The sequence below is a fragment of the Pollicipes pollicipes genome, unplaced genomic scaffold (genome assembly GCF_011947565.3).
Source record: "Pollicipes pollicipes isolate AB1234 unplaced genomic scaffold, Ppol_2.1 Scaffold_7231;HRSCAF=8579_pilon_pilon_pilon, whole genome shotgun sequence".
In the NCBI taxonomy this organism is placed as follows: Eukaryota; Metazoa; Arthropoda; class Thecostraca; order Pollicipedomorpha; family Pollicipedidae; genus Pollicipes; species Pollicipes pollicipes.
In genome coordinates this window covers 10,540,020-10,555,648 of record NW_023597034.1, presented here as the reverse complement: position 1 = coordinate 10,555,648, position 15,629 = coordinate 10,540,020, and the positions used below count along the sequence as shown (strand labels likewise).

Here is a 15,629-nt window from a genome sequence, read left to right as displayed (position 1 = left end):
CACGCGCCCTCCTGACAGCGCCGGCCGCTCCAGCTGGTGCGGCACACGCCCCTCTGACGACCCCGACCGTCCTCGCGCCATCACGGGCCCACCCCTGCCGGCAGCACTCGCCCATGGACGCCATGACGCTGGTGACGCAGGGCTGGTTCAGCCACCTGCAGGAGCTGGATTTCAACCGACACGGTCGGCTGGTGCGGCCCGCCGCGCGATTACCTCTGCCGACCGCGCGAGCTCGTCTTCACCGTGGACGAGCGCGTGCGCCGCGACGTTGCAGGCGGCCCGCGAGGTCACCCTGCCGCTGGTACGTGCGGGGTACAGCTGTGTTGGGGGAGCACTCTCGGGCGGCGTTGTGTGTGTTTCATACGTTGAGCTTAGTTTGTGGCATAGGGTAGAATGATGAGAGAAGAAAGGCGGTGTATGACAAAATGCATTCGGACCATGCCGGCTTGTCCAGCACTGACAGCTCCTCCATGCGGGTGCTCTGCCGGACTTTGTTGTTGGTTTTTTTGCGTGGTTTATTAGTTGAAAAGGTCCTCGAGCTGAATCCATGGCTATCTGGTATATGTTGTATTAGTGTCTTCCCATGGCAGGTGACGCTCACCTCTTGTCGATCAGTTTTTCTCTCTGGCTCCCCACTTTTTGACCTGGTTCCCAGCCCGCGATTTCTCCCGTTGAAATACTGACAACCGTTTGCCATCCGTCATCCGCTTGAGTTCGCTTGCGTCTCTCGGCCAGCAGTGCTGCGCCCTTTGCTTTATCGTCTGGTGTCATTCATGGTCGCTAACTGCCCACTCATCTGGTCGATGAACTCTTCCCTGTGCATTTGGTGAGTGCGGGGCGGAATGCCACCCCTCCCTATGTTATATCCCATGTCCCCATATCCCCAACCCGATGTCCCATCGCCCCGTCACGTACTTGCCCTTCGCCCTCCTGAGTTCATGTGCCTTTGGGACTGAGTCGATGTTCGCCCCACCGCTAGCTGCGCGACTTCATCATCAGTCACCGCTGCACCTGCTCCGTGTCTCCTCCCATCTGGCCTGACCTGGCCCGGCCTCCGCCCTGCCAGTAGCTGCATAATGTCACGATCATCAGTCACCGCTGGACCCTGCTCCGTGTCTCCTCCCATCTGACCTGACCGCGCCCGACCTCTGCCCTACTAGTAGCTGCATAATGTCACGATCATCAGTGGCCGCTGCACCTGTCTCGTGTATCTTGCCCGTGTGACCTGACCTGACCTCTGTCCAGCCGGCAGTTGCATGACGTCATCATCGGTCCCCGCCACACCTGATCCGTGTCTCCTCCCCATGTGAACTGGCCGGGCCGGACCTGACCTGACCTGACCTGACCTGACCTGACCCGGCCTGGCCTGGCCTGGCCTGGCCTGGCTGGCCTCTGCCGGCAGCTGCGTGACGTTGCCACCATCAGCTGGCGCTACGCCTGTTACGGCAAGCTGTGGATCCAGTCGTGTCTCCTCCCCATGTGAACTGACCTGACCTGACCGAACCTGACCTGGCCCCCACCGGCAGCTGCGTGACGTAACCATCATCAGCCGGCGCTACGCCTGTTACGGCAAGCTGTGGATCCAGTCGCAGGGCTTCCACCCGGACGCCTTCGTGCAGATGGCGCTCCAGCTGGCCTACTACCAGCACCACGGACGGTCGGTAGCAGGCGCGGGTCACGGTGGGGTCAAGGGATGACTGCGAGCTGGCCTACTACCAGCGCCACGGACGGTCGGTGGCAGGCCGGGGTCGCCGTGGGGTCAAGGGATGGCTGCGAGCTGGCCGGGCTGTTTTATGGGGCGTCACTTTGCACAGAAGACGGCAAACAAATGGAAAGGGAAGGGTAACTGAAAACAAGTTACACTGCAAAGTCTTGAATATGTGCAACTGTGAATATTAATATGAAGCTATAAGAGGTACTTAGAATATAACCTATTCCAGCTAACCAACACGCCAGTTCCTTGTTTCTGTCGCGTGATAAAAATGGGAGCAAAAAGGCACCTGAACGATCTGCGCCGCTCAAGTCCACCACAGCCTCCAACCTCATCCGAAAATCACTTCATTTCGGAACAGGTTGGAGGAGGTAACGGCGAGCTCCGAGGAATTTGGAGGGAGGTTATCACCGGTGGTCAGAGGAGCGGCAGGACCAGGTCCATCGCCTCGGTTTGTTGGTCTGTTCCTCGCAGTGTCCTCTCTCCTCTCCTCCTTTGTGACGTTCCGTTGTGCCTCTCCGCTTGACGTCTCCCACCGGGGTGCCACTCACCAGCTCGGCGTCCCGAGCGCTTGCAACGGCTCACTCCCTCCACCAGGGCGGCGCCCACGTACGAGACGGCCACCACGCGCCGCTTCTACAAGGCGCGCACGGAGACGGTGCGCTCGTGCACGCCCCAGGCGCTGGCCTGGTGCCAGGCCATGACCTCCGACTCGGCCCTGGTGAGACATGGTTGGGTGGCACCCCGCCCGCCTGGGCCGTGCGCAGAGCGGGAGATTGCAGAGGCATAGTATCTCGATCGCCTTCCCGTACTGCTTTCAGCCATCCGTGTGCGTTTTATGTCTTTGAGTGGAGTTTTGCGGCCCATTAGAAGCGTTTACTCTGTTGATGTTGAGTATATCAGGATCATGAGTTGCACGCTCATCAGGCCTCGGTTTTAAGGTTCCCTGGATGTTGCACGTGGACCCATTTCTAGTTGTATTCTGCTGCGAACTGTAACCACCACTGCCCTTTGACTACCGCCTTCCAGCATTGGGTAGCACTCCAGCCATCCAACCGTTCTCTTTGGCGATGGTCGGCGGCCGGCGGCTCCCGCAGGCGGCCTCTGACCCTTCTGGACTCCCTGACCCCTCTGACTCCTCCTCAGGCGGACGACCGTCGCCGGCTGCTGCGGGTGGCGGTGGACCTGTCTCTGACTACTGACCTCTCCCCTCAGGCGGACGACCGTCGCCGGCTGCTGCGGGTGGCGGTGGACCTGTCTCTGACTACTGACCTCTCCCCTCAGGCGGACGACCGTCGCCGGCTGCTGCGGGTGGCGGTGGACCTGTCTCTGACTACTGACCTCTCCCCTCAGGCGGACGACCGTCGCCGGCTGCTGCGGGTGGCGGTGGACCTGTCTCTGACTACTGACCTCTCCCCAGGCGGACGACCGTCGCCGGCTGCTGCGGGTGGCGGTGGACCTGTCTCTGACTACTGACCTCTCCCCTCAGGCGGACGACCGTCGCCGGCTGCTGCGGGCGGCGGTGGACCTGTCTCTGACTACTGACCTCTCCCCTCAGGCGGACGACCGTCGCCGGCTGCTGCGGGTGGCGGTGGACCTGTCTCTGACTACTCTGACCTCTCCCCTCAGGCGGAACGACCGTCGCCGGCTGCTGCGGGCGGCGGTGGACCTGTCTCTGACTACTGACCTCTCCCCTCAGGCGGACGAACCGTCGCCGGCTGCTGCGGGCGGCGGTGGACCTGTCTCTGACTACTGACCTCTCCCCTCAGGCGGACGACCGTCGCCGGCTGCTGCGGGTGGCGGTGGACCTGTCTCTGACTACTGACCTCTCCCCTCAGGCGGACGACCGTCGCCGGCTGCTGCGGGCGGCGGTGGACCTGTCTCTGACTACTGACCTCTCCCCCTCAGGCGGACGACCGTCGCCGGCTGCTGCGGGCGGCGGTGGACCTGTCTCTGACTACTTGACCCTCTCCCCTCAGGCGGACGAACCCGTCGCCGGCTGCTGCGGGCGGCGGTGGACCTGTCTCTGACTACTGACCTCTCCCCTCAGGCGGACGACCGTCGCCGGCTGCTGCGGGTGGCGGTGGACCTGTCTCTGACTACTGACCTCTCCCCTCAGGCGGACGACCGTCGCCGGCTGCTGCGGGTGGCGGTGGACCTGTCTCTGACTACTGACCTCTCCCCTCAGGCGGACGACCGTCGCCGGCTGCTGCGGGCGGCGGTGGACCTGTCTCTGACTACTGACCTCTCCCCTCAGGCGGACGACCGTCGCCGGCTGCTGCGGGCGGCGGTGGACCTGTCTCTGACTACTGACCTCTCCCCTCAGGCGGACGACCGTCGCCGGCTGCTGCGGGTGGCGGTGGACCTGTCTCTGACTACTGACCTCTCCCCTCAGGCGGACGACCGTCGCCGGCTGCTGCGGGTGGCGGTGGACCTGTCTCTGACTACTGACCTCTCCCCTCAGGCGGACGACCGTCGCCGGCTGCTGCGGGTGGCGGTGGACCTGTCTCTGACTACTGACCTCTCCCCTCAGGCGGACGACCGTCGCCGGCTGCTGCGGGCGGCGGTGGACCGTCACGCGGACCTGGCGCGCCAGGCGGCCGAAGGTCACGGCTGCGACCGTCACCTGCTGGGCCTGCAGATCCAGGCGGCTGAGGCCGGTCTGCCCACACCGGAGATCTTCACCGACCCCATGTGGAAGCGCAGGTGGGCTCCCCCGGCGAGTCTGGGAGCGCGACGAGCCGTCAGGCGGCGACGGACGAGGTGGAGTGTGCTCGGTGGGAGGGGTGGGGCTGTTGATCTTATGATCATTGCGCTGTGTGGTGGCTACATGGGAGTCGACATACAATACGAGCGCTAAGTTTATTAACAATGTACGCACTGTTTCTTGATGTCCATGAACACGGGAGTCTTCACTGCAAAATAGTTCTTGGAAAAAGGCGAAACCAAATAACCTGAAAAGTATCGGTACGTATCGAGGATATCCGCCATCCGGTTGTGTGTAAAGGTGTGCATGTTAACGTGTGGGAGGGCCGACACGGGTCAGATCGCTGTCCTTCTCGGTCCCTGGGGCGCCGGTCCCGGCCCTCACCGGTGCCGGCCGCCCTTCAGCGGCGGCAGCGGCAACTTCGTGCTGTCCACCAGCACCACCGGCTACACGCCCTGCTTCGGCGTGACGGCGGCCATGGTGCGCGACGGCTACGGCTGCTTCTACTCGATCGAGCCGGACCGGTGGGTGCTCGCCGTCGGATCGGCGCCGCCGTGCGCGCCAGGAGAGGGCTCGGGCGTCGCGCCGGTACCCTGCGCCTCGGCGGCCGGTGCTCGACTGCCGGGGCACCGCGCGGTACCCCGGCAGCTTGCTCGGTACCCGACGCGGTACCCGGGTGACAGCTAGGCGGTCGACGGGGAGCCGCTCGCACTTGCTCAGCAGGCGTTGCGCAGTTGAGGCTCGCATGAGGAGTGTTCGTTTTGACGGCTTATGTTTGTCAAGTCTTGCTGAATGCCTGGTGAACGGAGGCAGTATGCCATGACGTCTGCTAAATTCCTCGTTCTACCCACATTCACTTGCGTTGGGGAAATTCGTGATTATCCAGCTGACTGGCACCAATCTGACTGATCTCATCCAGCACCGTGATGTTACTTCCAGCCATGCTGAATTTGGGAAATTAGATGTGCCCTTTGAACGCTTGCTTGAAAAGAGCACTTCATCGCCGCGTGGCAAAAGCTGACGTATGTCAGCCGCGAGCACTTGAAATGTCACCAGGCGGGCGCGACAGACCCACCCATCGCCCGTCATGATGCGCCCTGGAAGCTGGGTCGATGTCGGTCTGGCGAGCCATCGGCGCAAGCGGGCGTGCCACGACGGAGCCCGGCTGGCGGCGGTGCCGTCCAGCCCCCTACTGCGCTCCGTGGCCGCGCTGGTGTCGGGATGGTCTCACGTGGCGCTCCGCTCTTCGGCAGGCTCAACATCAACATCGCCGGCTTCGTCAGCAGCCAGGAGTGCGACGTCAACAAGTTCTACGGCTGGGTGGAGGCGAGCCTGAACGCCATGCAGCAGCTGATGCTTTCCAAGTCCAACCTCTGATGTGCTCGGGGTTCTGTCCCCGGGTACCGCAGCCGTGCCTGTGGCCCCGTGGAGAGCGGGCCTCGCGTCCGGCTCCGACGCGCGAGCGGTGCGGGTGTCGGGCCGGGCCGCAGCCGCGCCTGTGACCCCGTGGAGAGCGGGCCTCGTGCCCGGCTCCGGAGCGGTGCGGGTGTCGGGACCGGGCCGCAGCCGCGCCTGTGGCCCCGTAGAGAGCGGGCCTCGCGTCCGGCTCCGGAGCGGTGCGGGTGTCGGGCCGGGCCGCAGCCGCGCCTGTGACCCCGTGGAGAGCGGGCCTCGTGCCCGGCTCCGGAGCGGTGCGGGTGTCGGGACCGGGCCGCAGTCGCGCCTGTGACCCTGTGGAGATCGGGCCTCGTGCCCGGCTCCGGAGCGGTGCGGGTGTCGGGACCGGGCCACAGCCGCGCCTGTGACCCTGTGGAGAGCGGGCCTCGTGCCCGGCTCCGGAGCGGTGCGGGTGTCTGGCCGGGCAGCTCCGACCGCAGACGCCGTGGCCACTCGGGTCGATCCATGGGCGGGCGGCGCGCGTCGCAGGGGTCTGTGAGCGCGCTCGGCGGTGCCGTGGTGTTGAGGGTCGCCTGAGGGCCCGGCAGGCGTTACGTTACGCGTCTACGGTTGTGCATGCCTGGGCTGGTATGGTGATTGATGGGGCAAGCAATCGGCCGGGAGGTTTTGTGCCCTGCTTTTGGTAGAGGTACGTGACTGGAGAAGACGGTCCGATATTCTGCTTTTTGCATTCCACGCTGGTACATTGTCGGTGCGGTTTTCAAACGGCGATCAGATAACAGGGACACAGTATACATTAGTTTGTCAGTCAGTGATAGTTGTGTTTATTGATCAGTGATGTTTATGGCGGATGAAAGGTGCCCAACGCGTCCATCGTTCCATGGTTCTATACGGCCTGACTCCATGGACAATGTGATGAAAATCACGGCATATTTTAGTAGCATGGTTGTAGCTGTTAGCTATTTCGTTGCTGGACAGATTACAATCCAGAACTGCACAGGATGAGAAGTGATTATCATTGTTCCGAGTTGTTGAGTTGATTGTGGCTATGTAGATTACTCCCCACACAACCATTTAGGCGTTTGCCAAAACATGTTTTGTCGCCATATTCTCCACATTGGAACCTCTCTGCACGCACCTTCCAGCACAGCCCAGTGCTGCAGCGCACGTTCGGCAGCCACGTTCGCGCTCAGCCCAGGGGGCCCCGAGCCGGTGGGCGGGGCCCGGCAGGGCGCCGGCCACGGGCGCCTCCGGTCATCCGCTTGCCGTGCAGATTCGGCTGTGTTGGAGATTGGCGACGGGTGCCACGCCCACCTGCCTGCCGCATGACCGGCTGTGAAGGTGGATGATGTCGCAGGTGCTCGCTGCCCGTCAGGTCCAGCTGGGTGTGCAGTACGGGGGGGGGGCGAAGGTCCGCCGGACGCGGGGTGGGGGTCGCCCTGGCACCCGCGAGAGGTCGGCTTCTGACCTACCGCCAGGTCCGTAGCATGCTGGGCACGTGTGATTTACAGTCGATTTGCTGGCGGAGAGCTGCGGCGACGTGCCGGAGCCTCCCTGCTGGAGCGAGCGACACGACGCACGTAACCGAGATGGTATGCGCGTACATCATCTCTCCGCGATGCGCTCAAATGTGTTCAGTAATCCCGTCAACTGAGGGATTGTGTAATCCTGAGACATTTGTTTTTGAATGCTCCCATTTTAGCAATTGCCGGGCGGTTGTAGTCTTAATGAGCCCTAGAGCACATCTATCAATGCAATTATCGCTGTGGCAACATCGGCCCAATATACCGTGGTATGCCGGGTGGCTGGACCGGACTGGGACTGAACAGGTGGTGTGATAACCGTACTGGAGGAACTCTTCATGGTTATGGATATGGAACTGTATATGTTGTAACTGGGGAAGCGTGGCGCTGAGTGATACCAGAGACGAGTTTCAGTTGGGCTCAGCGCGGAAGCCACTGCCAATAAAATAAACCTGTCAGCACGAAAATACTTGTATTTCTTTGCCGCAGGAAAATGATAACACGGAGGTAACTGACTCACACCGACCAATGCTTGGACTAGACCGGCGCTGGCGCGCTGGTGCGCCCAGCACGGAGGTACATCACACCAACTCGGCGCAGGCAGGGGCGGTCGGGCCCCCATGGTCCTCGCGCCGGCCGTTCCGGGGCGCCCAGGTACCGCGGCGGTGAGAACACGACACCAAGGAAACGCTGCCGCCGCCACGCCCCGGCGAGGCGCCTGCTGTACTGTAGCACACGGACTATATAGCCGAACTGACCTGCGTTTGTCATGGGAAGACTGCAACCTGTCGAGACGAATGGCCGTGCTGTTCGGGACTTGCGGACCGCCCGCAATTTCAAAATAACGGCTGGCCGGACCAGCCAACACCTATAGCTACGCGCACGTCTAGAAAGCAACACAAACACTGATCCGACAAGGTGGGGACGGTGCCGAATGATATATCGTGACGGTTTGGGATTGGCTGCCCGGGCGCCGCGGCTCACTCTGATTGGTCAGACACCGGCCGCGCCTCTCCGGACAGCCAGTGCCCGCTCCACACTGAATGGCGAGATCACGAACACATCTCGCTGGCAGTGGGCACACTGCCCACGCCGCGAGCACCGGCGGGCTTCGCGCCAAGCGCTGCGAAGCGCTTCACATCTCGCCTCGAACGTCTCCCAGGTCGGGTTGAGACCGATCAGCCGTGAACGCCGCCTCCACCTGTCGCGGCTGCTCGCCAGCCGCGAGAGATGACCTGAGCGCAATTGTTTCAAGCTCGTCGACCCGAGGCAAAGCGGCCGTGCCGCCGCCTAGTGGCCAGACTGCTGAATGAGCAGTTCCAGCTCGTCCGCCGAGCGGCGCAGGAAATTGGCCGACTCCCGGTAGCCGTTGATCATCTGGCGGACGGCGGCCACCTCGGCCGCGCTGAGCTGCGGCCGGGGCGGCGGCTTCTTGGCGAACAGATCACTGACTGGAAACGACGGCGGCGCTTCAGGCCCCGCCCAGGGGGAGGGGGGGGGGGGGCAGGTCACGCGCGGGGCGTCATCAAACGGCGCGGTGAGTTGCACTAAGCCTCGTCTGAGTGCAATGCAAGCCGGGCATATATTGTCGTCGGCATAATGTTGAATTTTCTTTTTCTTAAACCGTTCTTGGCGATGACCACCCTTAATTGCTTGACTTGCTTTTCAATTTCCTCGGACTCATCGGCCTGCTTAACGCAATGTAAGTCAATCACGAACGTGTCATTTTTTCTCTTTTCATATAATGCACATAATTATCACGCACATTTGGAACGATCCATAATGCACATTTGGAACGATCCATTCCAGGATTGGAATGGCCCCAACGGGCAGAAACGCCTCCAAAAATAGTAAAAAATACGGCCAAGTTGTGTCATCCCACCCTCTCATCCCGTATCATGCTTCACCCTGCATCTTTTCAACACCCCACTTGTCCCGCGCATGCTGCGTGCGTCAGCCACGAGCGGGTAGAGCCTCATGGGAAGGGAGCCCCGACCCGGTGTCCAGCGCACATACGCGGGTTGACGCCCCAGACGCATGCGGGCCTGCCCCGCCGTTAACCATTTTCCTTCATCCCATGGTCCTGAAATGGTCATCTCGGGTCGAAAGGGCGCTTATTCAAACAACCAAACAAGCAAGATGTGGGAACTGCCATCAACGTCCCCCCCCCCCCCCCGAGTCCTGTGTGCCGACACTTCGCCGGGGTCACGAAAGCGCGCTTCGACTTGGGTGGCGGCTCTCACCCGGCTCATTAGGATAAACTACCGGCTCATTTTGAAGGTCGCCTGCCCGAGCTCTGTCCACGTTATCACGTGATATCACGTGACATATGACAGTGATAAGGATATGGTTATGCCGGCAAACTTAGTCACGCGCCTGAAAAGGGCCAACAAATTTGCGCGTCAAAACAGAAGGCTTTTATAGAAGATTACGGACACCCGAAAACTGCACCAAAGCAGGGCAGCCAGGTTTAATGGTTCGCGGAGCGGTGCAGAAGGCGGTTCCAAAGGCAACATGGGTGAAGTAAATTGCATTGTAAATCATGGCCAGGGGACGTAAAAGACAGGGACTATATCCAAGACCCATCCCTTGCAACAATACAGGCGCCACCACCACAGGCACATCTCGCCGGCACCACGTGATCGCAACGACAGGAACATCAGAACCTCCGTCCAACGCTCCCAGTATCATGCCACTCACCCCCCCCCCCCCCCCCACCCCCAAACTCCGCTGATGAGAGCTTCACACAGCGGCTGGAGCGGCGCGCGTCCAAACGGCTAACTTCAACACCGCCCACGCCGCTGAGCCCACCACCTCGTGAGCACAGCCTCGTCCACTGACCTTTCCCGTTCGGCGGCAGCTGGAAGCCAGGCGCGGGCAGCATGCCGGCGAACATCTGGCCGAACGCCTGTGTGAAGTTGGGCGGGTAGAGGGCGCTGGCGACGGGCCAGCTGTTCGGCCGAGGTGGCCACCGGCCGGTCGGGCACCAGCGCGTGGCAGTCTACCGTCGGAGCGCGCCGCCCCGCTCACCCGCCGGCGCGAGGCCGGCTGGCCACCTCGTACGTGCTGCGCTCGCTCGAGGCCGTCGTCGTCAGCTGGCGACACGCGGTGGGGTCAGCAGCGGTTAGAGCGGAGGTGAGAGCGGAGGGGGGAGCGGCGGTGAGAGCGGAGGGGGAGCGGCGGTGGGAGCGGTGGTGGGAGCGGTGGTGGGAGCGGTGGTGGGAGCGGCGGCGGGAGCGGCGGTGAGAGCAGCGGTGGGAGCGGCGGTGAGAGCGGAGGGAGGAGCGGCGGTGGCAGCGGCGGTGGGAGCAGGCGGTGGGAGCGGCTGGTGGGAGCGGCGGCGGAGCAGCGGCGGCGAGAGCAGCGGGGGCGGGGGGGGGAGCGGCGGTGGGAGCAGGCGGTGAGAGCAGCGGTGGGAGCGGAGGGGGGGGGAGCGGCGGGTTGAGAGCAGCGGTGGGAGCGGCGGCGAGAGCAGCGGGGGGGGGGGGGGGCGGCGGTGAGAGCGGCGGGTGAGAGCGGCGGTGGGAGCAGTAGGTGGGAGCGGTATGTGGGGAGCCGCGGTGAGGAGCAGCGGTGGGAGCGGAGGGGGAGCGGCGGTGAGAGCAGCGGTTAGAGCGGTGGTGAGAGCTGACAGCTGACGGTGAGGCGACTGTCGACAGGGCGGCTGGGTGGTGACCCAGCGGTCTGGTGGTGTATACGGCGGAGGGTGCGAAGCTGGGGTAGTGAGGAGGGGGCGCCGCGTCCTCCGGACGCCGTGAAGCTCGCGTCGAAGGATACGAGGTGCCGGCCGAAAACGGCAAACGGAAATGAGTCACCGCACATTATCAGCCGACTTATCTGCGCGAACCGACGCTCACTCCTGCAAAGCCCTTCACATCGAGGGGTGCCCGGCATCCGTGCACCCCTCGAGCCATCACGCGCTGCCATCAGCCAGTGCGGCCAGGCGGGGATCCGTTACCCTGTTGACCTCTATCGCCCGGAACGGGTCAATGTGTGTAATTGGGGGCTGATCGACCAGAGCGTCAGGGCGGGCCTCGCCGAGCACAACACGCTGGCTGGCTCGGGCTCCACCGTCCCGCCCCTCCCCCCCCCCCCCTGTTGACACCAGGTCAATACCCGACGGCAGCAAGTCACACGCCCCGAATGAGTCGCCGCGCTGGCAAATGACCTGCTGCGGGTGTCAGCCTGTGCCCGTTTGTCACCGTTGCTTGGGTGTGCGCGGGCCCAGTTCAAGAGTCTGGCCACCCTAAACGACGCCTGTGGTGGGGCTCACCCTGCCGGGTTGCAGCATGGCAGCCGGCGGCGACTGGTCTGGACAAACGTCAGCCGGTGCCCCGGTCTCCACCTGAGAGACCGTTGCATCACAGGCAACTGCCGTCACCTGTCGGCTCATGTGACCGGTTGTGCCCCAGTTGTACTCGCCATTCGCCTGCCAGCTGCTGATCGACTGAGGAGTAGCTGACCCGGCCTGCGAGCTGCTGACTGACTGGAGCCCAGCTGTCCCGCCTGCGAGCTGCTGACTGACTGGAGCACAGCTGTCCCCCGCCTGCGAGCTGCTGACTGACTGGAGCACAGCTGTACCGGCCTGCGAGCTGCTGACTGACTGGAGCACAGCTGTCCCCGCCTGCGAGCTGCTGACTGACTGGAGCACAGCTGTCCCGGCCTGCGAGCTGCTGACTGACTGGAGCACAGCTGTCCCGGCCTGCGAGCTGCTGACTGACTGGAGCACAGCTGTCCCGGCCTCCGAGCTGCTGACTGACTGGAGCACAGCTGTCCCGGCCTGCGAGCTGCTGACTGACTGAAGCACAGCTGTCCCCGCCTGTGAGCTGCTGAATGACTGGAGCACAGCTGTCCCGGCCTGCGAGCTGCTGACTGACTGGAGCACAGCTGTCCCCGCCTGTGAGCTGCTGACTGACTGGAGCACAGCTGTCCCGGCCTGCGAGCTGCTGACTGACTGGAGCACAGCTGTCATGCCTGCGAGCTGTTCACTGGCTGGACCAATGCCTATCAAACTGTCACCACCTATGGAATGCCCACCGGTTGCATCACGCCTATCATCGGCGGCCCTGCTGACCAGCTGTACCTCAGCTGACTCATTCACCAACTCCTAAGACACCTGTACTGCCATCATCAGTGGCGTGCTAACCGGCTGTACCTCAACTGACTCATTCGCCAACTCCTAAGACATCTCAACTGCCACCATCAGTAGCCTGCTAACTGGCTGTACCTCAGCCGTATTCACCGGCTGAATGCTGATCAGCAGACGGCTTCATCTGCTGGTCATGAGCCGGCGGGTCCTCCGGCCGTGCTCACCTGCGGACTGCTGGCCGGCTGGATCAGCGGCTGGCTGATGGGCTCCAGGCCGAGCCGCATCCTCTTGGCGTTCTGGCTCTCGTTCTCGCAGGCCTGCGCCAGTATCTGCTCGGCCTGTACCGAGGTCAAGTGCGGCGGCGTGGGCCGACTAGCGCGCGCCGCGCCCGCGTCCAGCCCCGCCAGCTCCCGGCTCCGCTTGTTCCGACGACACGACTGAGGACGGAGCACGCCGTGAGCGCCACGAACGCGCTCTGGACGGGGAGGGGGAGGGGCAGCGAAGGCCAGAGTGGAGCGGGGGGGGGGGGGGGGGAGGGGGAGGGGCACGTCATTTGGGTCGGAAGGATGCGAGTTGTTAACTAAACGCATTGTGAGATTGTAAACATGCGCACGGTGGGGGAGGGGGGGTAATTCGACCTGAAAAGTGTCTCAGAATAACTTCCCGGCGGTGTGGCGTAACTGTGTCCAACTTGCGATTCGACACTGGCTGTCATAACAACTGACGAAGTCATACAACTTTGGTATGGTCTCTAAGACAACTATGCAACCGAAAGTTGGATTGCCACTAACTGCTGGCCGTCGGTAATACATGAAGCTTAGATCATGGTTAAACCAAAACGCTTTTAATAGAAAACTGGTAATTTTGACCATAGGCGTAGGAACGTTCAAAAAGTGTGTGGGGGAGGCAAGCTCAGGGCATTCAGGAACTTTTCTGGAAAACAAGCCCGATAACCGGGAGGGGGGGGGGGGGGGGTTAGAGATGCAGGTTATCGCTCCTTATTCAAATGCAATGAATGCTATTCTAGATATGCATCTAGAGCTGTTTCTCACTGGTGCTCACTCTTGCCTATCCGGCTCATCTATGTCATTCAGGTAATAAGGCTATCCAGCTTCCCATTTCAACGTTGCCTTTCCTGGGGAGCCGAAATTCCACGAGCGGTTAGACATTTTGGGTTATTGAGGAGGCAACCTGTCTCCACAGGGTAGATGTCAAAATATGACTTGAGCACAGGATGGCGAAAATTTTGAAAGTGAATCAATGGTTCACAGTACAGATTTTACGTGCCCCTCTATTTCGCTGGCTGTTTTTCAAGAGATAAGACTTGTCGCGGCATTTAGGTGGAAACAAAGTCGGAAGCTTGAAACTGCCAAAAGCCACGTACAAAAGTCATAGAACTGGAGATTCTCCCTTGAAAATCAAGCCACAGAATGAAGGCCCTTCTGTCATACATTCCTTGTCTGAGCCCTGCTCCCGTCCGCCGTCGGTGACCACTGTCCTGGTCCGGCTGTCTCCGAATGACTGACCGCGAACCGATGGATGGCTGTTCTGTTGCACATTTCTGTATCAGCATTGCTACGAATTGGGATGTAAAACATGCGTTAGACATCTGCAACAGTACCTTTTTCCCAATTAGCTTCCCTAACACCACACCGCCCGCAGAAACGCCGCCGGGAAGCCTGTCTACTTTAGGTTTGAATTGACCCAGCGGACATTTAATTGCCCGCCATTCAACGTAGATGTCTTGATCTGGTCTTGTGTGTAGGCGGGGGGGGGGGGGGGGGCAGAGCATTGCTAATAGAAACACATGGTTGACAAAAGCTCCGTTTGTGGCAATCCCCCACAAAAAAATATCCCCGGATATTTTTACGTTGGTTTAATACGCGCCCGGGGGGATCGCTAGATAACCTTTGCTCGGGGGGGGGGGGGGTTAATTTGACCCAGCTGAGGTCTCGGGAACTAAAAGAACTAGAGCCACTTAATTCACAGGGTGTGCTGACCTGTACGTGAACTCACTTATGTCAAGGTTTAAGGTTCCTAGGTCGTGAATTTTGGGCCCAATGAGGTCAAATTCCAGGTTGGTCTCTTAAGTGCCCCCAGAACCTAGATAACTGTTTCTAAGCAAAAGGTCACATATTCAGCTAAGGTCAGCGACCTTGTTTGATCTTTTGGGGGTCATGGTGACCACAATCATACAGGACTGCTCTAAGTGTTGCATTTGAATAAGAGAAAAAGGTTACGCTAGGCAGTATGTTTCTAAAAACAAAAATGCTGACCTAGGTCATTTTAGGTCAATAACCTATTCCGACCACTAAGAAATCCACGGAAGATGTATCATGCGATTCCTGCTATTAATAAATTATAAATCAGTACCAGAAACTATCCCAAAAAGCAAGCGCTTACGTACTAAAACAAGATCGATTTTGACCTTGGTTCTGACATTTATATCTGACCTTTGGTCAACGCGATTCTCATTCAATATTGTGTTGCCTAAGAAAGCATCTCAAAGATGTGTGGCTTTGTCTAACACTTCATTGGTGCATCAGATTGAACGATTCCCTAGAACCTGACTTCTCTAAAACCATGGCCTGATTTTGGCCTGCTATAGGTCAGCGACCTTACAAAGTACATCTAAATTTTTGATACCAAACGATTCGCTATTCAGTTGTTTACAGCTTTGCGAAGCATGACGCGGAGGCGCCGCGCCGCTCGGAAACCATTCTGGAAAAACCTTTGGGGGTCAATCTGACCCCCACCCGAGCCCGTGTAAGGTCAATAAACTGCAGGAATCAGGCGTTTAACGACCATATGGAATAAATCACCCCTGTCCTTCATTTTCAATGGCTTAGTGGACTCTTTCTAAACCGATAGAATGCAGAAGCTTTTTCATAATGTTTTATCTGCGTTCTACAGACGTTGAGGACATCGCGAAGGCAGATCGTAGATCGATATGTTTGATCGAAATTCTAATTGTAGATCGAGTAGTCGACAATGTGTATTACATCGCCAAGCCATGTTTGTCCGTAAATGTTTAACATTCAGGTAGAATCGATCAGTGATACAATTTATATAACAAGGTTTTCAACATGCGCGCTCGCACATCTCAGCAACAAAAACCTCGACACCAGGCGTTGCAGTCTCCATGGTCCGCGGAGTGTTCCAGTTGTTAATTTTTCGTCGTGGTCCACCGGTGGACGAAAA

At 60.3% G+C, this 15,629-nt stretch overlaps 1 protein-coding gene and 1 long non-coding RNA gene across 2 annotated transcripts; one reads left to right on the top strand and one right to left on the bottom strand.

The window, feature by feature from the left end:
• Positions 1-275: 275 nt before the first annotated feature.
• On the top strand, positions 276-5,974 carry LOC119110361 (peroxisomal carnitine O-octanoyltransferase). Its single transcript, XM_037234155.1, has 6 exons — positions 276-301; positions 1,527-1,657; positions 2,309-2,432; positions 4,245-4,417; positions 4,823-4,942; positions 5,672-5,974. The coding sequence occupies exons 2-6, from the start codon at positions 1,620-1,622 to the stop codon at positions 5,793-5,795; spliced, it is 579 nt and encodes a 192-aa protein (XP_037090050.1). The 5' UTR covers positions 276-301; positions 1,527-1,619; the 3' UTR covers positions 5,796-5,974.
• Positions 5,975-7,794: 1,820 nt separating this feature from the next.
• On the bottom strand, positions 7,795-10,278 carry LOC119110625 (uncharacterized). The gene is made up of 2 exons (XR_005095519.1): positions 10,181-10,278; positions 7,795-8,790 (listed from the first exon to the last, which is right to left on the bottom strand). It is a non-coding gene; the product is annotated as an uncharacterized LOC119110625 (long non-coding RNA).
• Positions 10,279-15,629: the final 5,351 nt, after the last annotated feature.

Bases quoted from the DNA above. Each gene is read 5' to 3' on its own strand.
- LOC119110361 (XM_037234155.1), top strand. From the start codon at position 1,620: ATGGCGCTCCAGCTGGCCTACTACCAGCACCACGGACG. The intron at 2,433-4,244 runs GTGAGACATGGT...CTCTCCCCTCAG, and splicing joins TGACCTCCGACTCGGCCCTG to GCGGACGACCGTCGCCGGCT. The intron at 4,943-5,671 runs GTGGGTGCTCGC...GCTCTTCGGCAG, and splicing joins TACTCGATCGAGCCGGACCG to GCTCAACATCAACATCGCCG.